This window comes from Suricata suricatta, chromosome 6 (assembly GCF_006229205.1).
Source record: "Suricata suricatta isolate VVHF042 chromosome 6, meerkat_22Aug2017_6uvM2_HiC, whole genome shotgun sequence".
Classification (NCBI taxonomy): Eukaryota; Metazoa; Chordata; class Mammalia; order Carnivora; family Herpestidae; genus Suricata; species Suricata suricatta.
The window spans coordinates 118063182-118088142 of NC_043705.1; the positions used below are offsets into that span (position 1 = coordinate 118063182).

Here is a 24961-nt window from a genome sequence, read left to right on the forward strand (position 1 = left end):
ATTCTGATACTTAGCTTTTGTATAAATTTATTATTTCTCTGTTGATGTACATAATTCTTTAAATTATTTACTATGTTCTTTTCTGGAGTTTTAAATGAGGTAGTTTTGAAATGCTTTATTATAACAAATATCACTAGAGCTGTTGCTGATATTGAAAAATCACATGTGTTAAAATTTAAAATACCATATTAACATTATGAAGATGGGTCTGATCTGGTGTTTATTAAGATTTTCTATCAGTAATTAAATATTTTGTGTATCATTTAGGTGCATTGACATACAGCAGAGCAACGAGGTAGAGAGGACACAAGCACTTCGATTAGTCAGAAAGGTATGCTCTATGTCTGAGAGAAAAGGCAGAGTTTTGGTTTTCATGCTAAGTATTTTACATTTGTGGGTTTAGACTGTTATATGAAATATTTCTAGAAAAATTTAAAGGCTGAATTCTCATGAAACATTTTTGCTTGGTTAAAATTATGTGAGGTAAATAGGTCTATTAAATGTAGAGGTAAACATAAATGTTTTGTATAATTATGTGATTGGGTGCAGCTAGGACAACATTGTTTAATAAAATGTACTTTGTAAAGAATATAGCAGTCCCCCATTTATCTGCAGTTTCGGTTCCCTGAGGCCAGCCTTGGTTTTCCTTCTGCCGTGTGGTCCGAAGGTCTGTAGTAGCCTATCGTTATGTCACAGTATCACCTCAGCATCACCTCACTCATCTCCTCACATGGGCATCTTCTCATCTTCCATTACCACAAGATGGAGGAGTACCGTCCAGTAAGATATTCTCAGAGACCGCAGTCATACAAATTTTATTACAGTATATTATTATACTGTTCTATTTTATTATTATTGTTGTTAATCTGTTGCCGTGCCTGATTTATGATTTAAACTTTACCATATGTATGTACAGTAAAAAACATTATACTTGACCCTTGAGCAACACTGGTATGGGTTCATACACACATACACACACAGATTTTTTTTGATTCAGTATAGAACTATAAATACATTTTCTCTTCTTTATGATTTTCTTAATATTTTCTTTGCTTTAGCTTACGTTATTGTAAGAACACAGTATATAATACATATACAAAATGTATGTTAATTGACTGTTATTGGTAAGGGTTTCAGTCAAAAGTAGGCTTTTAGCATAGTTTACATATAGAATTCAGTACTGTCTGTGGTTTCAGTCATCCCTTGGGGGTCTTGGAACATATCCCCCATAGATAAGGGGATGGGGAGGAACTACTGGATTTCTTCCTTTAGTAGACATGTAAATGGAATCACTACTTTGATATGTTATTGGAGAAAGAGGATTACTTGTTCCCCATTCTGGTTTTCTCTTACTTGTGTGCTTGGAATTAATACCATTTAAATGCATGTCACAAATAGTTATAAGCTGGTTGTTTTGAAGATGAATTTGGATACAATCCATAGGCAGTTACAATAAGCAGTTCAGACCACGCTACAGGATAAAAGGTCAAAATTTAAATTTTGCAATAGAGGGGGTTAAGGATAATCCATAACACTTCTAATAAGAGATTTTCAAGGAATTTTTGTTGTTATTTAATGTGATACCTAATGGCAGACAAACACCATGAACTAAGATTTAACTTGGTTAGAACACAGCTTATGTAAGAATTTTTCATGTTTCATCCTAAACATTTATGAGATACTTGAGGTATATAGTTGTTTTGTATAAAACCTTCAAAAAATTATTTGTTATTTTTAAAACATTAAAAATTTTAATCCTTCTCCTCTTTACCCATCTTTGAATTCCGTGCATACTTCAGGATGGTAGAATGTTGAAGAACTAGATCTCCTCTTTCTTCTTTTTCTTCCAGTTATCCAGCTTATGGTTAGTAATGGTACCCACAAGTGAGCATAGTAAGAAAGAAGTAAATGAATGTCTTAAAAGAGATTCACAATTTTAGTAAAAGTGGTATTGAAGATAGGTTACAATATTTTTGTTACAGGTAAACTGTTACATTGGGACTGTGATTTGACTTTTCAAATTTAAATTTAAAAATTAGACTTAATGGTTTTTTACTTACTCATATAGTCTCTCCTACTGCCATGATTATGAGAATTTAAGAAAACAAAATTTGTTTTTGAAGAACAAAAATAACTTTTTGGTTATTTGAGTTACATATGCCAATATTTATCATACCAGGAATTATACATGTATATTTTAATTAAAATATACATTAGCGTATTAAAAATAGGAAACCCATCACATATAAACATATTTTTATAAAAATAATTGCTTTCCAAAAAGAAACAGTGAGCACAGTGGCATTATTTGAGATCTTTGCAAATCTCTTTAATGTTTGTCTTGGTAGGAGGTAGTAATTAGGTTGTCATATTTGCTTCTGCATTCAGTCTGTTATGATTTTACGTTCTTTGGGGCCTCTGGGAAACTTCAGTATGTACCTGTGAGAGATAGAGAGTAAAAAAGACAAATAATGTCTTTGTATTATTATGAAAATAGTTTTAAAAGACAATTCCAGGTATATTCAAACAATTAAATTCAGCTTCTTTGAATTTTTCAGTAAATATTTTTTTTCAGTTTTATAAAATGTTTTGGCATATTACAATTTTGTTTATATAACAGCCCAGTCAAAGTAAACATACCCTTAACAATTTAGTAAGGCTATAAGAAAAATACTATTTTCTTCTGTTCTGAAATAACAGAGTAATTTAAGGCAGATGTCATTGGTGAATCCCAGTGCAGGAAAATTGCTTATACCTGGTGGCAGGATATAGGCTCAGAGGAAGAATGATGGCTCAGGGTTCATCCTTGGTTTAGCTAAACGCAGATAGAGTTAAAAGGAAAGTATACTTGCTGAGTGGATAGTAGCCAGTATTGGTTAGAGGAATTGGAATTTCATTGGCAATTTTAACAACCAGAGTATTTCCTTTTTTCAGCAACATCTTGGCTGCTGACCTAGTAGAAATTAATATTAATATTACACTGGCTAGGTCACTGTGGTCTTCTTATATGCATCTTAAAAGCTTTAAAATTCTCTAAATAAGTATTAACCTTTTCTATTTTTAAAGAAAAGGAGCAGTTGTTGTTTGAGGATAACTTACTTGCTCCATGAATAATTAAGGAATATTCATGTTATTTTTCCTTCTCTTTCACCTGTCTCACTCATTTGGAAGATTGTTTTGTTTGCTTTTTCATTTTTAATGTCTCTTGATTTTTTAAAATTTTAATAAAAAAATTTTTTTGTCCATTCCAGGAAATCCTTCATGGATTTTGTCTCAGTTATTTTCTATATAATTTTCCTGCTTTTCAGCTGTTCCTGTTCTTTATCCAATTGAATTGCCTGCCTAATTGAAGCCATCAGTTTTCTTCATATATTATTTCTTTATGATAAAAGATTAACATATCACAGGTTTTTTTTTTTTTTTTTTACAGTTGAAAGGGATTCATTAAGGCAAGGACCTGTTATTTTGAAATAGTTCTCTACCAAATAGCCTTTATTTATTAAACAGTAATTAACTACATAATTTGTTTTCTAATTTCCAAATTGAAGATATGATATCTATTTTCAGTATTCTAAATATGTTATTCCCAGTTAAACTTTTCATTTAATATAAGATTCATCCAAAGTTTTGTCACCAGATACATACTATTTACATACATTACTTCTTGAAATAATTAAAGATCGATTATGGATTACTAACTTTGCTTTTTGCATAGCAACAAGTGATGGGTAGAGATAGGGAGATTATTAAGGCATCTGTGGCAGTACAGTGAGAAAGAATGAGGGCCCACACCAGTTTGATGGGAGAAAGGGTATGGATAATGAGGGAAATTGGTAGAACAGGAGTTGGTAGTGATTATATGTGGGGAAGAGTCAGGAATGTAATAGTACAGCAGTTTGTTGATAGCTGTTTACCACTGATTTCCTTTGTCTAGGTACTGAAATGTATAAAATACAGTGCCAATTCCAGAGGAGCTTAGAATCTCAGAAACATTATATGCTGCCAGTTAATTGATTTATAGTCTGAACTGTTAGGGAAAAAAGCCAACATTTTTTCATAGTAATGATCATTAATGTTTATTGCATTAATTATTCGTTCTGGTAATCCTTTGAAATGTACCAATGAAGAAGAAGATTAAAATTGATGCCTGGATCTTAGAAATGTTCTGTGGTTGTGAACACCTCAGTCTGAACAAAATCGGTCTTAAACATGTATTATGAGATAAATAACTTCTTTTTCTGATTCCTCCCTGTTCCAGATGATTACTGTGAATGCTTCCTTGTTTCCTAGCTCTGTGGCCAACTCATTAATAGCAGTTGGAAATGATGGACTTCAAGAAAGAGACAGAATGGTCCGAGCATGCATTGCCATTATCTGTGAACTAGGTCAGAATTGTCTTCAAGTAATAAAATGAAACACTTTAGAGAGTTTATATATAAGAATGTAACATTTTTAAATGTGAGCTGAGTCAGAATTTTCTTCAAGTAATACAAATAGTGTTTTAGAAAGAATATAGGCTTATGATACTTGTAAAAAGCTTTTCATACATGAAATCTTAGTTATTGATAAAAAGATAGGAAAAATTAGTTTATAGGATTATAGGAATTATCTGAACTCCAGTAATTAGAATAAAATCCCTTTAAGTCTTTCTCTCAGATGCTAGTTAACCACACTGTATCTTGATATGGGTTAAAACAACAAACAATCCATCACACATTAAAAAAAAGAAGAATCTAAATGCAAAAGGATTGAAGAGTTTAAATTGGAAAAAGTGGGGCAAAAAATGGATGAATATTTATCTGATCATTGTAAGGCGGAGGAGTCTTGAATTATCAAAAGAAATCAAACAGATTTCAGCAGCTATAGATTTGATTGTAAGGAGACAAGAAAACATGCAGTAGTTACTAGAACAAAGAAAAAGTAAATGCTACAGACATGATCAGTAAATAACTTATTCCTATATGGATTAGTAGGAAAAATAAATAATTTTCAAACAGATGGCTAATCAACATATTTTAAAAGTTCAGCATCACTTAAAACGAAAAAATACAATTTTAAATGGTATGATAACTTCTTTCCCACCAAAAGTAGAGCTGGTTAGATTACATTCACTCTTGGTGTAATAAATTAATGACAGAATTTTGAACTAAATAAGAGAATCAAACCCCATTATTGAAGATTTAGAAATACTGTTCACAATACCTATAATTTAAAGACAAAGTCAGGGGTCCCTGGGTGATTCAGTCAGTTAAGTGTTGGACTCTTAATTTGGATTCAGGTCATCTCTCAGTTGTGAGATCGAGTCTCTTGTACAGTGTAATCTAAATGAATATTAAAATATGGAAACCTGCCAATTTTTTAGTGAAACTGTCATTATATACATATACATAGATATACACACACATACCAATACACATACATAAAATAAAATAATTAGAAGCCTTCTTTGTTAACATTCTAGAATACTGATCTCAGATCAACATTCTATAAAAAAATTTAATTTTTATTAAAAAAATTTTTTTTTTTAGCATTTATTATTGAGAGACAGAGACAGAGCATAAGCATGGGAGGGGCAGAGAGAGGAAAGATGGAGAATCCAAAGCAGGCTCCAGACTTTGAGCTGTCAGCACAGAGCCTGACCCGGGGCTCGAACCCACAAACTGCAAGATCATGACCTGAGCCAAAGTTGGATTCCCAATTGACTGAGCCACCCAGGGGCCCCTAAAATTAAAAAAAAAAATGTTTATTTATTATTGTGAGAGAGAGAACATATATGCATGAGCAGAGGAAAGGTAGAAGAGGGAGACACAGAATCTGAAGCAGGCTCCAGAGCCTGAGCTGTCAGCACAGAGTCTGATGTGGGGCTCGAACCCACGAGCCGTGAGATCATGACCTGAGCCAAAGTCAGACGCTTAACCAACAGCTACCCCCGTGCCCCAACATTCTGTATTATTTTTAATGGTGGATCTCTATAAATACCATAAACTTTAACTCCTAATTAGTATTGCAAAAAACTTTCAGCCAAGTTAGTAAGTTTAAAAAATAAGTGAAGTTTACATGTTGGAAAGAAGACACTCTTTGTAGATGATATATCTGGAAAACTCAACTGAAAAACAGAACTTAAGTAATTCAATACAGTGGCAACATGTGACAATATATATTTGATAGATTTATTTTGTGTTTTTGCAATAATCAGTAAGTATAATAGGAAAAAAATACTATTTCCAAAGTCAAAAGGAAAACTATATGTAACAGATACATTTAGTAAAAAATATGTAAGATGTGTGTGTGTTTGGGGGTTACTTTTGACTTTTGAATTTGTCCAATTGATTCTCAATTCTGTGTAATGGAGGGGGTACTGACTGAAAGTGGTGTGAGGGAACTTTCTAGAATGCTGAAATTTCTGTATCTTGATTGGATATTGGTAATGAGTATAAAAATTATCCAAAATTTGTTAAACTAGAATATTAAGATCCATGGATTTTTACTACATGTAATTATACCTCAACCTAATTTTTTTTTTTTTTTTTAGTTTATTTCTTTGAGAGAGAGACAGGGCACGAGCAGGGCATGGGGCAGAGAGAGGGAGACACAGAATCTGAAGCAGGCTCCAGGTTCTGAGCTGTCAGCACAGAGCCCTACGCGGGGCTCAGCTCATAAGCTGCGAGATCATGACCTGAGCCAAAGTCAGATGCTTAACGGATTGAGCCACCCAGGCGCCCCTGAAGAAACCTAATTCTGAAATTAAGCTAGAATAAACAGGAGAGAGCCAACCATGGAAACATTTTTGAGAGACAAGAAATGGAAGAGAAGGGAAAGGTTTTTATTTTTAATATATTAAAAAAAACTATTAAGCTTCAGTTATAAAGAAAAGATGAAAAAGAATTGAGTTGCAGACTCTGGTAAATGGAAATTTTTAGTATATCTACAGGAGGAGAATCCGCTTAGGAAACATGCTGGGATAATAGATTAAACATTTGAAAACAATTGAGTTTATCAATGCAAAACTCAATTTCCTGACAGATTGAAAACTGAAATGTTAATCAAGAACTCACTTCACACACACGTACGTATGCCTTTGAAGGGAGCTCTTTCTGAGCTTAAAATCTGAGCTTAAAATCTAAAGTTAAATTACAAAACAGAGAAGCGATTTGAAACAGGTGAAAGGCCTATATTCACATTATATGAACAACTTCTTGCAATTGATATGGAAGAAGAACCATTCCAGTAAAATACGGAAAAAGGATATAAAAAAGCAATTCAGAAACATTAAAAAAATTCAGGGCTTGGGGAAGTATATTCAGTGACTCTTATTAGATATATTTTATTCATGATTTAAATGTTTTTGACTAGAAAGTTTTTCAAGTAAGGAAATTAAGTTTCAAAATAAAATCCTGTTTCTGAACTTTTTATTATTTATCCCCTATTTAAATTTATTAAGTTTTTCTTTTTTATTTTAGCACTTCAGAATCCAGAGGTGGTGGCCCTTCGAGGTGGACTAAACACCATCTTGAAAAACGTGATTGATTGCCAGTTAAGTCGAATAAATGAGGCCCTCATTACTACAATTTTGCACCTTCTTAATCATCCAAAAACCCGACAATATGTGCGAGCTGATGTAGAATTAGAGGTAGGAACTTTAAGATCCTTTTCTAGCTTTAAGATATGACTTTAAGTACATACTTTGAAATTTTTAAGTTAACAGATGCAGCACCGCATTAATTTTCAAATCTAAATTAATGCAGACTGGCTTGTCCCCAGCAATATTTTATAACTCATCCGTTTGGACTGAATTGAAAATAATAATAATTCTCAAAAATATTTCATCAAAACTTGTAAAGTGAAGTTTTTTTATTATTTGTGAAAACTTTATTAATTTAGAGCACAAATTGGTTACATACACATTTATTTAAGAGAACTATTTCTTTTTAAGCACTTCAGTATGTTGTGTGACAAGCTCCTGCTAATTGTATACTATTTATTTATTAACCCATGCTAAAATTCTCTGAAACTGGAAGTACCTGTTAGCAACTAATGACCATATACACCACAAAGAAATAGAATACGAATCCTTGTTTTTAAAATACTTTACAATTTAATTTTCTTCTTTTTAATAATTCAGTGTTTTTTACAGTTAGTTTAAAATATTAAGACTGTTTTGAGGCGCATCAGTCTTATAAAATAATAAAACTGTTTTGTACTTTTTTATAACCCAAGTGTGTCATGGAGGTTTGAACAGAATTACCACAAACTAATCTTTTAGTTTATTCATTTTGAATGTACTACATTGTTGTCCATTGAGGATACCATTCGGGGTAAGTTTACACCAAGGATTTGTTAATGTTTGGGTATGAAATTGTGTAAGGTGTAACATGTATCTTGTAGTGTATCTGTCTAAATTATTTTATGAAACTTAAGTCTTATAGTTCTGGTTTCATTAGGACTACTAGAAATATTTGGGATTATAAAGGTGACAAACTTTATCATTAACTAACATATTTAAGTACAGTATTCTCCGTTGATTTCAGATATTCATTATTCATGGGAGTCTAGGGGGAATAACTAGCATTTTTGATATGTATAGCCTATTTTTTTTAATCAAGTAAAAAAACTGTAATTTTAGGATTGGTGAGGTGATTACAGTAAAGGAAGATAATATGATAGGCCTGTTTATTATTCCTCTGTAATTGTAAAGTAGGTTAACAAAGACTATTAAGTAAAAAAAGACCTCAAAAGAATATGGTAGACATACATTAGTGTCTTTGCTGGTATGTACTTCTTTAAAACCACAAATGTTAGTTCCTTTTTCCTTTAACAAGATTTCCCCAGAATAGCATAGTGATTTAGAGCATAGACTTTGGGTGATACAGATCTGGTTTAGTTTTTTTTGCTCTATGATCTACTAGATTTGTGATTTTGGATAAGTTATAAGCCTTTCTTGGACCTATTTTTTTCTTAGGTAAAATGAGGGTCATGGTTTTCAACTCAAAAGATTTATCGTGAACAATAAATACTATAAGAATCATAGTAGTGGTAATAGCACCCGCTAACACTCGTGTAATGCTTATAATGAGTTAGACAGTATTTCTAGGTACTTTATATATGTTAATTCTAATCTACATAAAATGTTTTATTTAATACCTAGCACATAGTAAGTATTCAACAAATACTGGTCACCTTAGATGTTATTCTTCATCATTATGTAGTGTGCCAAGAGAATATTGTCCTCATTTTTATTAATTGTATTTTATAAAATGTGATTTTAAATTGATACTTGGATTTCTATTTTCTGCATACAGAAGAACTATTTTCACTGTTATGGTCTCTTTTGTTAGCCCCATATCTTCCTCCTGTTAAAAATCTCTTTAAATTTACCCTGGGTTTTATTTCTATTCTCTGGGATATGTTTTAGCCTCAGACAGAAAAATGTGTAGATTTAATATAATAGTGTTATCAGAATAGACAGTCAATAAAAATATCTTCAGGGTTGGATATTGTAGTTTTTTATAGTAAATTTTAAAAAATGTATTATTTAAACTCATACTTGAGAGTAGAATAGGATAGTTCGTAGCATCTGTTTGCAAACTAGAAAAGCTGAAATAATTATGCGAGACCTATATTTAAAGCAGTATAGAGCTGTGTAAGCAGTAAGGGCCAGAGAGTAAAATTCTAGAGAAGGAGGATTCTTTGAGAGTTGCCTGGAACACCTACAGATGTCCTTGGGCATTTGCAATTTGGAGCATAGGCTAAAGGCTAAGAACATGATGTGGGCCTGGTAGACCAGATTTGTTTGGCAGTTGTGCAGGCGTGGAGTGACAAGCCTAGGAACTGGAAAATTCCTCAGACCATGTCTGATTTACCACGTTAGACTGTGCAGGGCAAAGGCTCTGATGCCAGGTCCTGAGGAGAGCGCAGTGGCATGTGCCGCAGTCCCCGGTGTGCAGAATGCAGTGGGCTCGTAGGAGGGGCCAGGGGCCGAAAAGTAGTGAATTTACACTGGTTGTATGCAATTGCCTTTTTTCTTGGGGCCAGTATTGATTAATATATAATTAGAAGCTGAAAATCCAGGTAGGCCTTTGCTGATGTCAGAAAACCAAAAAAACTTTTGGCATTTGTGTGGTACCAAAGTGACAAATTTGGATATTTCCTAGTTGATTTCCTGTTGACATTTCCCAAATCCTGAAGCTCTTCTGGGTAGATAGCTAAACCTCTAAGTTCAAAAACTTAAGAAATACATAGAAAAGATTCCTAGTTTCTCATTGATCAGGAGAGAAATAGTTGCCAAGCTCTGTTGAAAGCCCTGGAATACCATACTTCAGGAACATAGTAAAACCAAAGGTATACTTGGTCTTCTCAGAATTACAGGGTAGTCTCAGCTTAATTAACTCCGTGATCACCACCGCTCCCCCCACCCCCAGTACCTAACAGAGGAAAGGATAAACCATCTCTGATTGAGATAATAACATCACTTGGAATCTTTTATAATATTCACAATGTCTGACATTCATGCAAAAAGATGTGACCATATGGCTAAAAACCCAAAAAAGAGAAACATGCCACAGGTGATCCAGATAGTACAGGGAGAGGGAAGAGACTTTAAAACAACCATGAGTAATTTGTTGAGAATGAAGAAAATAGATGAAATAATGGAGAATTTCACCAGGTAATTGGAATATACAAATGAAATCAATGGAAGTTCTAGTACTGGAAAATAGAATACCTGACATTCTGGACTCAATGAAAAATTCATTTTGGACAAGAAGATATTATTAGTAAACTGGAAGAAAAGTCAATAAAAATATCCAGGGTAAAGCACAGAGCAGGGACAAGAAAGAAATGAACAGAACACAACAAAAGTGATAAAACATAACTTTGTTTTTAGAGGAGAAAGAGAAAATGGGGAGAAGCAAATATCCAAAGACAGTGGCAGAACTTTTGTTTGTAAAAGTGATGAAACTTCACGTTCACAGAGCTTAGAAAAGTCCAAATAAGGAAATATGGAGAAAACAGTATATAGGCACATCATGGTATGATTGTTGAGAAACAAGATAAATAAAATCTTGAAAGCAGCTCCGGGGGAAAAGAAAAAACAAAAAGACATTACTTTCAAAGGAACATGTCTGATAGCTGATTCCCAGCGGAAATCCTGGGAACTAGGAGGTGGTAAAATGGCATCTTCAGAATACTGAAAGAAACGCCCCTAATCCAAAGAACATGTCTTTTAAAATCAAAGGTAAAATAAAGATGTTTGAGAATAAGAAAAAGGAAGAAAAGACCAAAGAGAATATAAAGGAACAGTACTCTTCCTTGGGTTACTTGCTCTCCATGGAAGACACTGGAACAGCCCAAGGGGAGAGGTCCATGTGGGGAGGAGCTGAGCTCTGTTGACAACACAGCTAGCACATTGTGCGTGAACCGTCTTGAAGCAGAGTCTTCCCGTGTCTATAGTTTTGACAGTGTTTGGACTGCAGTCTGTGAGGGAACCTAAACCATTGACCACATACCAAAGGCTCTCCTAGACTCACAGGTTCCTGACTCACAGAAACTATATGAGATCACAAATATTTATTGTTTAAAAAATGAGACAAAGAATAAAAGAGTAAAGGGAGTCCTCAGTCAGAAGGAAAAGGATCTGAGACAAATAAGGAAATATAGGAAGGAATGAATGAAACAAGAGAAAAGGCATAGATATGACTAAATATAAAAGAATACCGATTGTCAGAAGCCATTTGAATATTGTCTTATGTATTTTAAATTTAATATTAAAAATTAGACCACAATAATGCAGAAGGCACAATGGGAGAGTTGGTAAATGTGATACAGTGCTTAAAAGTTTAAAATGAGTGAGTTCAGCAAGAACAAAGGTAATACACCAAAATAACTTGTATTTTTTTATACTAGCATGAAAAGAAGAATGAATTTATAAAATAAAACCACTCAATACCATTCAGAAATAAGGAAAACTAAATCATAGTTTTAAAAGTCGGGATAATAATTTCAGGGTAGGTAGTGACTGAACCTCTGGTGCCAGTTACAAGAAAATGCTTAGTTTGAGAAAATACACCAGACCTTCCATTTATGGTTTGTGCACTATTTTACACATATGTTATACTTCAATTTAAAAGTTATAAAAATTTGATTTGTACATGAAAAAACCACTCAAGTATATTCCTTGATGATGAATTTGGAGAAATAAGTCTCTCAAATAGTATACCCAATCAAAGATATAGACAAGTGAGATTAACTTCAGCTTGTTACAGGAAAGATGCATTTTATAATAAGGACCCCTTTTCTTCTTCTTTTTCTCCCTTATTTTCACTAGCGAATTTTAGCACCCTACACCGATTTTCACTACAGACATAGTCCAGATACAGCTGAAGGACAACTCAAGTAAGTACCACTTGCTCCTAATAACTTATAAGGAAGTGGGCGTGTGTTGCTGTTAAAGCTTTTAGATTTGCCTGATGCTTGTAGAGCCAGAGCATGGAGACTTAGATAAATTCCTGTTTCATGAAGTTATGTTGTAATTCTGTTGTAATTCTCATAGTATAATTAGCTGTGGTTTAAAACATTAAAAATAAGTTATGAGAAATTTAAAGACTTGGAATTAACCTCTTATCGAAAAAAATGTAAGTAGGCTGAGGTAGAAACCTAGATCTTTGTTTTTCTATTTTATGTATTTTTAGCATAATTGCATTGAGAAACTAAAAGAATGAAAAGTGGAATAGAATGAAGAGCTGACCTAACAAATTGAGTAAGCAGAAAGACATACTCTGTAGAAGATTGAAAGTAAAGTTAGTAAGGAAATAAAAGAGAAAGTGAAGGTTGTTTTTGTAGAAAACAGGATAATTTTCAGAGATTTTTTTGGAGAGAAAAGCACATGTTCACTAGGTGTTGTGAGATAACTGTAAATTGATTCAGGGACCAATGTATTATCAATGTATTCATTATCTGAAGATTTTTGCAGATGGCGTAATTACAATAAACATACTATGAAGTGTTTTTCTAGAAGAATTATTGGATTGCAGACATAAGTACTTATTTCATAGATAGTTTATAATTTAAAATTCTTAAGTTTTAGAATATTATGAAATGGAGGTATTTGGGGTTTCCATTTTTATGAAAAGTAGTGGTTTTAGATCTTTAGTCACTTCTATCCCTGTGGACTCATCACACCTTAGACCTTTCATGACCTGAGCTAAGAAAGTAAAACAGATGATCTCTGTTGAAGACCTCTCAAACCTTGCTTCTAACGAATTGGGATTCTTTTAGCCCCTTTCTTGGCTTTTCCTTATGATACTTAACATTGTACTTCTTGATGGGAGAAATACACTTTCTATTGCTGCATGACAAATTCCTATGAATGTAACAGCTTAAAATAACATCAGTTTATTAGCTCATAGTTCAGTAGGTCAAAAGTCTGGCATAGCTCTTACCTGGAGTTTCTGATGAAAAATCCATTTCCAAGCTCATTCAGGTTCGTGGCAGAGTTTACTTCCTTGCTATTGTACAACTGAGTTCTCTGTTTCCTTGCTATCAGCTGGGCCTACTTTCAGCTTCTAGAAGCCACCCTCTTTCCCGGGCACAGGGCTCCCTCTCTGTCTTCAAATAGAAAAAATTCCTCGAACCCTTTGCTTTGAATCTCTCTTTCCCTTCTACCACCAGCCAGTGAGAGCTCTCCGATTAGTTCAAGCCTACCAGATGATCTGCCAGGCTCTGTAACATAAATTAGTTGCAACCACGACAGTGATACCGTACTCACAGGGTCTAGGGATTAGGGCGTAGAATCTTGTTTAGCGTTCTGCCTACCAGGATGAGTGAGAGGTGAGCCTTGGTAGTTTTTAGATTTGGAGGGGGAAAGTGCATTCCACCCAAATCCTTCCTTACCTGTTTGGTTCTATACATTCATTAAGTTCCGAGAGCATGGGTATTTTCTAGAGCTTAGGGAACAAGGAAGTGAGTGATATTTTTAAACTACAAATTTATTGAATATATTAGATAATGGATTACCAGGCAGTCCCTATAGGTATGTCACTAGCACTTTTTAAAATGTTTGTTTGTGTTTTGAAAGAGGGTGCAAGAGCAGTGGAGGAGTAGAGAGAGACAGAGGATCCCAAGTGCAGGCAGCTGATCCTGTTGCTGAGCTCGAACTCATGGAACACTGAGATCATGACCTGAGCCAAAACCAAGAGCCAGACACTTAAGCAGCAAAGCCACCCAGGCTCCCCTGTCACTAACATTGTTAAGAGAAAGAGCGCCAGAAGCTTTCTCCCATAGTTGTCCAGTTCTTGTTCCTTTTACCACCGCATCTCCTCATTTTAATTTCTGTCGCATTCTCACTTATTTGATGCTGCAGAGCTTAGTGTGGCTTGTTTGTGTGCATTTTTAAGTGTTTCATTCCTCTTTTGTAGACTGATTACTCACCATTTTTTAAACTTGATTTTCTGTCATTTTTTATCCCCTCTATTTTTTCTAAGTTCTCAATTTCTGTAGTCTCAAAACTGTTTAAGGATTTTATTAGTAAAGACAAAAGATGGCACAGAAAAAAGCAGACAGAATAGAGGTGGTTGAGGTGGCAGAAATAGTGTAAGATATTAAATAGTGTATTGAATAGTGTAAGTATTAAGTATTGAAGCTGCCCATAGGCCCTACACAGAAAATATATAATGAATGTAAATAGTTATATTGTTTAATTAGTGGTCGTAAACTATTGCATAGGAAAGAACAAATGAGACAGTGGGATATATAATTAGAAGAAAGCAGCTGTTGATATGAATGTCTAGTTTTTTAATCATATCCGTGAATATGTGGGTTGTTGAGCTTACTTGTTAGAAATGTTCAATGAAATTTGGGCAAGAGTAGCCGGTAAGGAGAACACATACTGCGGCGCCCGGCTGGCTCCTTCTGAGGAACGTGTGGTTCTTGATCTTGGGTCATGAGTTTAAGCCCCACGTTAGGGGTAGAGGTTAAATAAATAGATGCTTAAAGGATTATGTGTTGCAAAAGTAAAAGTAATTTTCTTTGCTAAGGGTAGCCTTTTGACAGAGATGCTTACTAAATAAGGTGTTGCTGCCTCCAATGCTCAATTGCAGGTGTTAATGGGGTTTCTAAGGATAGTTTTCAGAAAGAGCAGAAGAGGTAGAACTAAATTAAAAAGTAGAATTTAGAACTTATTTTAAAGCAACATGTTGGGAATTTTAAGTTGGGGCAAGAGTCGGTATATAATTGGGTAATTTTTTTTGAGGTAGATCTGATCTTTTTTTTTTTAACATGTTTTATTTCCTGTGTAAATATTTAAATGTTAACTAATGATAGGCTTTTTTCTGATACAGTAGAAGAAAATCACACTTTATATTTTAACATTTAATTTCTTTGGTCTCTTCTTTTTGGCACTCCCACTCTCAAACAGAGAAGACAGAGAAGCGAGGTTTCTAGCCAGTAAAATGGGGATCATCGCAACATTCCGGTCATGGGCAGGTAAGTTACTCTGTGCTGCTTTATAACATCCAATAAGAAGAACTTGATTATTTTTTCAAATGTTAAATTATTATTGCAGCATCTGATTTAGATGTTAAGCTAGTTTTAACTTTATACATTATTATTAGAGTCAGAGGGATTTGTACAAAATTATTAAAATGGACTATATGTAAGTCAGTGTGTTAATGATTACCTGGGCCATTAAAACGTCTTCCTGTGGACAGGAGCTTTCATTTGTCCTGGGTAAACACCCAAATAGAATTGCTGGGTCATGAGGTGGATGCATGTTTAGTTTTTTTAATAAGAAACTGACAGACTTTTTCTCAGCATGCTTACACCATTTTATCCTCCTTTATGAGTGTGAGAGCGTTCCCGTTGCTCTGCAGTCTTGCCAGCATTTCATGTTGTCTTTAATTTTAGCCATTCCGGTGGGTGTGTAGTGGTATCTGATTGGGAATGTTATTTAGATTTCCCCCATGACTAATGATATTGAATATTTTGTATGTGTTTATGGGGTGTTCACGTATCTTCCTTTGTGACATATGAATGTACTTAAAATTGTTTGACTTAAGTCTGTCAGTTACAGCCTTTTTTGCATTCAATAAATTTAAGAATTAAACTTTTAAAAGACAAATGCCAAGCAAATTTTCACTTCACTTTAGGTTAAGAAGGTATTACATAAGAAAGACAGAACATTGTCCTACTCTCTCCGGTATTACTTTCTGAGAACCACTCATCAGCAAACAGGAGTGGTAGGCCATCAGATTCATGAACTTTTTTGGGAATGAAACAAGTAGAAGAAGGAATTTAAATGATTACTAGTCAATGGGGAAATGTTACTTCTGATAAATAGCACAATTTTTGAATTTATTTGGAAGAATATTGCAGATTTTATATTATGAATGCTGTAGATTTTTTTTGAAATTCAAATCAGTAATTTTTTCTCCTTTTTATCCTTTTTAGGTATTATTAATTTATGTAAACCTGGAAACTCTGGGATCCAGTCTCTAATTGGAGTACTTTGTATACCAAATATGGAAATAAGGGTAGGTAAAAGTTACTCTAATTGTTCTATTCCTGGACTTTTAACAGAGGAGATTACTTCTAAAAAAACAAACAAACAAACGTATATATATTTCAGGTGTTGCTTTTTCCTTAATCTATATCAGAGATTATTTAAAAAATACATGAGTAAATGTTTACTGCTTAGGTGATCCCTAAGGATAATGTGAATAACTTGAAATAGTGATGTTGTTAGGAACTATGACTATATTAAAAACTGGATTAAAATATGAAATTAGTTATACTTTATTCACTAAAAAATGCAAACAAATGGAAGGGTATTTTCGTAAAAGATTCAAGCAGTACAGAAATGTATTTAGTAAAATGTAAATACAGTATTTATGTAACTTATGTCTTCTAACATGTTTTTACAATATGCATGAGTGGTAGTTTTGATTAGTTTTGTTAATATTTACATGCTTATTTATTAGATATATTTCTAAATTATTAGTGCATAACAATTTATATTAAGCAGCTAAAACAAATTCAAGTTGGAGGAAAAATATTCTTCCTTTTCCACTTAAATGTTTTTGTTTTGTGTTCAAAAGGATAAAATTTGTCCTTTTCTTTTATTTCTTTATTTGAACCAAACCTGGAGTTGAAAAATATTAGAAAATATTAGCCAAGGGTGCCTTGCTTAGTGTGAAATGAAAAGCATTTAGACCACAGAAATGGAGGGATGTGATTTTAGATGGAAAGATCTGTTAACAGGGAGCTAAAGGTTGGAGCAATTCACTTGACTGCTTATTACTTAGCAGATGGTGAAAGAACATGGTTTTGGGAGTCTGTCCAACTCAGATTTGACTCCTGATTTTAGTATTGATAGTTCCATGACCTTGGGCAAATTACTTTTAACCTGTAAATCTGTTTCTCATATATACTGCAACGGGGATAATAAAAGATTTGTTGGAAAGATGAAATCGTGTATAGATGTAAACATGCTGTAGTTCTCTCTTGTGTAATTAGGCCTGATATGGTGAATTCTAAAATACAATTCTGTCTTTCTCAGTATTCTGTGAATAGGACATTTAAAAAATTTTAATTTTTTTAGTTTTTTAATTTAAATAAAGATTCATTCCAAAAAATAAATGGACTGTATTTATTTGCACTTGTAGCGAGGTCTGCTTGAAGTTCTCTATGATATATTTCGTCTTCCTCTACCTGTTGTGACTGAAGAATTCATAGAAGCACTGCTCAGTGTAGGTAAGTAAGAAAGTACATTTGTATCTTTTCCTATATTGTAATTTTTTAAATGGTTTATCTGATAGAGGCAGAGTCCTTCAAAGGCAAAATACTAAACTAAATATTGTATATCATCTTTTTATTGCATCATCATGGAATTGCTATAAAAATAAAACGTTAAACAGATTTCTAACAATAAGAAATTTAAAATTTTTCTATCACTCTTAACTATTGCAAATGAGCAGTGAAATTAATAGAAAGATGGACACATCTGAAAGGAAGAAAAAAGTAACCGATGTAATTCTCAGATTATCTCATTCTCATTTTCTTTTAGCCAAGTGACTCCTAAGTACCAAAATGAAAGAAGTTTAGATCTGTGTACATCAAGAAATCAGTATTTTCTGTATGCCTTTTCAGTCTATTTATTTAACTAACATTTTAAAACATTATTTATAGCCTGACTAACGTGCTTAACTGATGTGTGTTAGTGGGGTTTTTTTTATTATTATTTTCTAACCACGTGGTTTTAACTGTTGTAGATCCAGGCAGATTCCAAGACAGTTGGAGGCTTTCAGATGGCTTTGTGGCAGCTGAGGCAAAAACTATTCTTCCTCATCGTGCCCGATCCAGGTAGAATTTAGAGAACTGGTTCAAATCTATTACAGTTACTGTTTTTATGTTCAGTTATATAATCTATTGAATAGTACTTAAACTGTTTCTTTGCTGTGTTTATTTCTAGGCCCGACCTTATGGATAATTATTTGGCGCTGATACTCTCTGCATTTATTCGTAATGGACTTCTAGAGGCAAGACTTAATACACCTTAACTTACTCTATTTTACTTTTTAATTTTCTCTGACAAATTCTTTCAGAGCAACAGGCATATGTGATGCATACATGTGTTCCTACGTACAGTTTTGGAACTGTAATATTTTCTCTCTTATTTTCAAAGGGCTTGGTTGAAGTGATAACAAACAGTGATGACCATATCTCAGTTAGAGCCACCGTCCTTTTAGGAGAGCTTCTGCATATGGTAAGGTTCAGCTACCCCTGTTGATGTTTCATACCATTTACTGTTTTAATTTATAAAAAGGTTGTTTTAATAATGTTACTTTGTAGTACCTCAGAAAGTAAATTTGCATTTGCTTTTAATACATTTTTGTCTTTGCATTGCAAAGAGCCTTGATGCCTTGTATTTATCTATACATATGTGTGTGTGTGTGTGTATTGTGTGTGTGTGTATGTATATATATGTGTGTATGTATATTGTGTATATATAGGCTAGTTTTATAAATGGAACAAATGTAGAAATTAAAAAGTACTGAATATTTATTTTTGTATTTGCTTTTGATACTGACATTTTGAGTCCTATAAATCTTAATGTATCTCAGAAAGATTTCTTGCCTCACAAGCAAGAATTACAAAACTAGATATTTCTTTAAGCTAGGAATGGAAATGATAACGGCAATCAGTGCCTAAATTTTATTTTTTAAATTTATTCTTTAAAAATATAATTTGTTGTCAAGTTAGCTAACACAACAGTGTATATACAGTGTGCTCTAGGCTTCGGGAGTGGATTCTGATGATTCATCACTTACATACAACACCCAATTCTCATCCCCACAAGTGCCTCCTCAGTGCCCATCACCCATTTCCCGTTTGCCTCCCTCTCTGTAACTATTTTTTTCCCTTCCCTTTTCCATGGTCTTCTGTCAAGTTTCTCAAATTTCACATGTGTGTGAAAACATAGGATATCTTTCTCTGACTGATTTATTTCACTTAGCACAATACTCTCCAGTTCCGTCCATGTTGTTGCAAATAGTGCCTGAATTTTAGAAAACTTTGTGAAAATTTTATAAATAGAACTCCTTTGTTTGAACACATTTTTTCTCTGCACACTTTGGGGGGTTGAGGTTTAGAGGGTGAGAAACTTTTTTTTTTTTTTTGCCTTGATTTTGTGACATCAGTTAACTTCTAGAAACAAAGAGCTAATAAAGTGATCTGACCATTCTCTATTCCCAGCAAGGAAGGGAGGGGAGAACTGATTGTTTGCAAGAAAGAAATTCCTATTTCTAGGTCACCTATTTGTTAATTGACTACTGAATAAAAAAGAACCACTTTCAACTCACTAAGGAAGAAGTAACCCTGTGGCAGATCCTTTAAAATTATGTTACGGTTTTCTCTTATTGGCGGAGTACTTTTTATTTCTGTTGTTTCAGTCCTCCCTACCCCTAGTGTTTTGTTTTGTTCCCACACAGCAGCTGTGAATGAGATAAAGAGAATTAAACAGAGTTTAATAACTGTCTTGTTTGTCAGTGAGTTGTTCAGCCACATGCTGCCTTCTCCTTCAGCCCATCCATGGATGAATTAAGTAATACTACAGGTTTCTCAGATCTGATTTTTATTTTAATTCTTAATATATCATTTCCTATAAGGTTATCAGTATCTAGAATTAGTTCCTTTAAAATGAAGGAATTTTTTAATCAATTTTATCTGTTCCCTTCCTCCATGATCAGAATTCTATGATTCCCTTGACATATAAAAGCTGGTCATTTTGAATATATCGGTGTTAATGCATTGCTTATTATACTTACATTTTCTGGCTTCCACAATTAATTGATTTACTTACCTACATTGATAGAAAGCAGATTGAATGGTGGGTTTTGTTTAGAAAGCAAGATTAAATATAGTACTAGATCTAAGGTTTTTTTTTTTTTTAGAGGATGTAAGTAAGTTTTGATATGTAATCCTTTTAAGTCATTTAAGAATTGAGCTTAATTGGTTACTGCTTAAAAATGATAAAGTTATAATAAAGGGTCTATGAAATTCAGAGTTTTATTAATGTGAGTCTAGATCTTTATTGTCTTATCCTTTTTAAAAGTAGGTAAGATAAAAAATTATAAATAAGTTTTTACTGGAAAGTAATTAAGTTAATTTTATGAGTAAAACCGTTAGTATTTTATCTATGGATATTCTATAACAAACTATATCTATATCTCAACTCTCAAAAAATGATATGTTTCATTTTAGGCAAATACAATTCTTCCTCATTCACATAGCCATCATTTGCACTGCCTGCCAACCCTAATGAATATGGCCGCATCTTTTGATATCCCCAAAGAAAAGAGACTGTAAGTATCAGAGCTCGGTTGCAAAGACTGTGTCTGGCATATTTAATACCCACTTAGATGACCTTTTCTTTTTTTAAAATTATTTTATTTAATTTATTTTTATTTTTTTAGGGAAGCCTTGTAGGTAAGAAGAAAATTAATAGTATTACTTAATAATTTGTATCTTAGGGTACCGAGTATTATAGTTTAGTAAGATCAGGTTTTTCTAGCATATTTCTGGACAAGGACATAGACTCTCTACTTTATCATTAAAATTGTTGGTAGAGAATTTTTTGGACTATTATATGTTTTGAGCAGCAATTCAGGCTCTTTTTTTAATATCTAAAATATTTCAAGTTAATAAAACACAAAGATTAACAATGTATTCTTTTATGTGTGTAATTAAAAATGTTGGAATTTAGTAACCCATGCTATAGGCATTGAAGTAAACTAAACTCTTAATACTGAAGGAAATATTGCAAACAGAATTTATAAACAAGAGTATGGTAATAAAGCTGTAGCTCTGGTGGAGTTTCAGTGCTAATAATAAAATATAATTTAAAAGGTAAATATGAAGAAGCTTGATTGGAAATTGCTAGTTAGTAGGAATCTTTTTCATTTGGTTAAGATTATGTCTAAGCCAGGGGTGTTCTTTCCACCTTTTTTTTCCTGCCTATTATCACAGAAATCTGTATATTTGGACCTTTTTTTTTTTCGTAACGTTAGTAAAATGCAGTTCATTAGCTATTCATAACTATGACTTTTTATTAACAGTTACACATTACTTCGAAGTTTAGTTAGCTTTTGGGCCCCTGGGTAGCTCAGTTGTTAAGCATCTGACTTTGGTTCAGGCCATGATCTCATAGTTCGTGAGTTTGAGTCCCACATTGGGTGCGCAAAAACCCCCACTGCAGGTGAGCTCGAGCCCCGCATAGGGCAAACCATGAGCCCTGCTTCGGGCGAGCTTGTGCCCAGATGAAACACATGGCCTGGATGAGCCCCACATCTCTCCCTCCCTCTCTCTCTCTCTCTCTGCCCCTTGTGGTTCTCCCTCTCTTTCTGCCCCTTGTTCACTTGTACCCTCTCTCTCTCTCAAAAAAAAAGACAGAGTTTTTTAAAATTCAGAAGTACATATGTGGCCCTCACTGTAAATAAATAATCGTCTATTTATTAATTTTAATTCTACCTATTACTTAGTAGATTGAAGATCCCTAAAAGCCATTAGGATCATCTATCTCAGTTCTAACTCTAGGCTTCCATTAGTACTGATAGCTTTCAACTTTTTTCTTTTTAAATGTAAGCAGTCTATACCTAATGTGGGGCTTGAACTCAATGCCCTGAGATCAGGAGCCGCATGCTCTACTGACTGAGCCAATCAGGGCTCTCCTTTAAGTTTTCATGATGGAAAAATGTATTTTCCAATGTCTGGTAGATCTAAACTCTCTGGGTCAGATTATGGCCATTAATCTTAGGGTTTATCAAGAATTCTAATTTACCTTCAAATTTCAGTAATAATAGTCTTCTAATGACTTTTGTTTTTGTTTTTAGCTTAGCAAGCTCTCTTGTAAATATTTGCTAATCTGAGCACATCTCAAGTTTTTTTCAATTTTAAATCTGATTTGTATTTACCAGAACACCTGGAATTGAGACTTGATTGCCATCAGATTCTTTTTTTTTTTAAATGTTTTATTTATTTTTGATACAGAGAGACAGAGCATGAGAGGGGGAGGGTCAGAGAGAGAAGGAGACACAGAACCAGAAGCAGGCTCCAGGCTCTGAGGTAGCTGTCAGCACAGAGCCCGATGCGGGGCTCAAACCCACTAACGTGAGCTCTGACCTGAGCCGAAGTCAGAGGCTTAACCGACTGAGCCACCCAGCCGCCCCAATTGCCATCAGATTCTTGGAAACTGTGCTTCTATGCACCACAAACAAGGAATTAAAAACAGTTTGTAAAAGGGATACCACTTACAGTTGTGTATCAATGGGGGAAGTAAAAACTATACAGGTTGATATTGGAATCATCAATTATCCACAGGGAGTGAAAATGAAATACTCCAGTCTTATATCATAAATAAAAATCAGTTTCAGATGTATTAAGGATTTAAATGTGAAAAGCAAGTTTTATAACTTTTTTAAGAAAATAGAGAACACTAGATTTCAGACTTTGTAATTATTAAAACCAGGATATAAAAAGTGCCCATTATTATAGGAAAAAAGATTAGTAAATACATATTTAGTTGGGTCTAAATAGTGTTTCTTCATACAAATCAGCAGTGTTCTTCATATTCTTTTTCTTTGTGGTTCCAAATTTGATTAAATGATTTACTTTTTAGTAACAGTCTCTGGCCTCGACTTTATATATTTTAAATTATAGAATAATTTACCATATTCATCTCTTTAAAATTACGCTAGCTCTGACCCCTGAGTGGCTTAGTCAGTTGAGCATATGACACTAGATTTTGGCTCAGGCCATAATCCCGGGGTTGTGAGATTGACTCCTGCAACAGGCTCTGCACTGAGTGTGGAGCCTACTTAAGATTCCCTCTCTCTCTCAATACATAGATTACATAATGCTAGCTTTGCTACAGAATTAATTCAATTTTGTTTCATTAGGCGAGCAAGTGCAGCCTTGAACTGTTTAAAACGCTTCCACGAAATGAAGAAACGAGGACCTAAGCCTTACAGCCTCCATTTAGACCACATTATTCAGAAAGCAATTGCAACACACCAGAAACGGGATCAGTATCTCCGAGTTCAGAAAGATATATTTGTTCTTAAGGTACTGATATGAAACACTGCAGTTTTTACTTAGTTTTCTCATTTTTAATTGATGGATTTTAATATGCATATACTTGCTTGAGTTTATAGTTTTATTTATATTTATGGATTTTCAAATGGCTTTTCAGTTTTATGACTAGGTACTTTAGAGCTATGTTTTCATAACTTTTTACACTTAAAAAGCCTTCACAGTTCATCCTTAAATGAAAAATCTTTCTTTATAGTTTTAAAATTTGAACTTAATCTTCTTGATGTGAAGATAATTTGTGTTAATTTTCCTTATTACTTTCTGATGGTCTTAGGATACAGAGGAAGCTCTTTTAATGAACCTTAGAGATAGCCAAGTCCTTCAACATAAAGAGAATCTTGAATGGAACTGGAATCTTATAGGGACCATTCTCAAGGTATGACAGGATACTCCTTAGTCCTGGCTTGATTGGCTTCATTTTATTACTTATTGTAATCCATCATAATTATATATTTGGGAATTGATAAATACATATATAATATAACATATTGTGTTTTTCTAGTGGCCAAATGTAAATCTAAGGAACTATAAAGATGAACAGTTGCACAGGTATGTAAGAGCTGTTTTGCATTTAAATGGAAAGAACTTAGATTTGAATTACATTATGCCTAATACCCATGAAGACTGATAATTGGTATTTTAAAGATATTTATGTACATTTTAGTGGTTGGTATTTAGCAGGTACATGTATACATTTTTTTGAGTATAGTCTTATAACCCCAAAGCATCAGCTAATTCTTTTTCTGGTTATTTATATTTATGGTTTTAGTTTTGGAACACATGATGTACTTCAGAATAAATTTTCTCAGATTGGGGTAATATCAACCATATAGTAATCTTAGCCCTAACGTGTGAGAATTTCATAGTAAGGACATGGTGTTTCCCTCCCAAAATGAAAGCCATTTTTACTGTTCTGCTTCTCCTTGCATTTACATCTGACTTTGGAGGGTTATCCATTTGTGCTCTTTACATTCTCTTTAACCAAGTTGATGCTCTCCACACTCTTTATAAAACAAGCCAATGTTCATGGCGTCTGCAGCACTTAAGTATGTGTGCTGCTCCCCGGTACCCTGTGCATTTGGATTATTCTGAGTTTACACTAATCAACTACCAGTACTGATCTCATTGAATGAAAGGGCCTCATGTTTTTGAAAAGTTCATGTCCTTAACATTATTATTTGGTTGTATTCATCTACTCATAATGTTTAACTTAATATCTATATGTGGAACATATATGAAACATATAAACTGACACTGGAAAAAAGAAGCATAGCACTAACTTCTCATGTTCCTTGAGAACAGAGATGAAGTCTCATTTGGAGAA

General features: G+C 33.5%; 1 protein-coding gene across 8 annotated transcripts in view; it reads left to right on the forward strand.

The window, feature by feature from the left end:
- The window catches only part of RICTOR (RPTOR independent companion of MTOR complex 2), a 106707-nt gene that overhangs the window by 51514 nt on the left and 30232 nt on the right, over positions 1-24961 (forward strand). For 5 of the 8 annotated variants that reach the window (XM_029940970.1, XM_029940972.1, XM_029940971.1 and 2 more), the window contains exons 6-19: positions 268-331; positions 4259-4385; positions 7461-7630; positions 12323-12390; positions 15410-15477; positions 16441-16523; positions 17655-17742; positions 18261-18351; positions 18461-18527; positions 18674-18754; positions 20752-20852; positions 23445-23610; positions 23912-24013; positions 24140-24186. In XM_029940970.1, coding sequence (XP_029796830.1) covers positions 268-331; positions 4259-4385; positions 7461-7630; positions 12323-12390; positions 15410-15477; positions 16441-16523; positions 17655-17742; positions 18261-18351; positions 18461-18527; positions 18674-18754; positions 20752-20852; positions 23445-23610; positions 23912-24013; positions 24140-24186 — 1323 coding nt within the window. Of the gene's footprint in view, positions 1-267; positions 332-646; positions 668-4258; positions 4386-7460; positions 7631-8159; positions 8316-12322; positions 12391-15409; positions 15478-16440; positions 16524-17654; positions 17743-18260; positions 18352-18460; positions 18528-18673; positions 18755-20751; positions 20853-23444; positions 23611-23911; positions 24014-24139; positions 24187-24961 lie in introns of those variants that run through there. The other 3 variants (XM_029940976.1, XM_029940975.1, XM_029940977.1) reach the window with 3 other exon arrangements.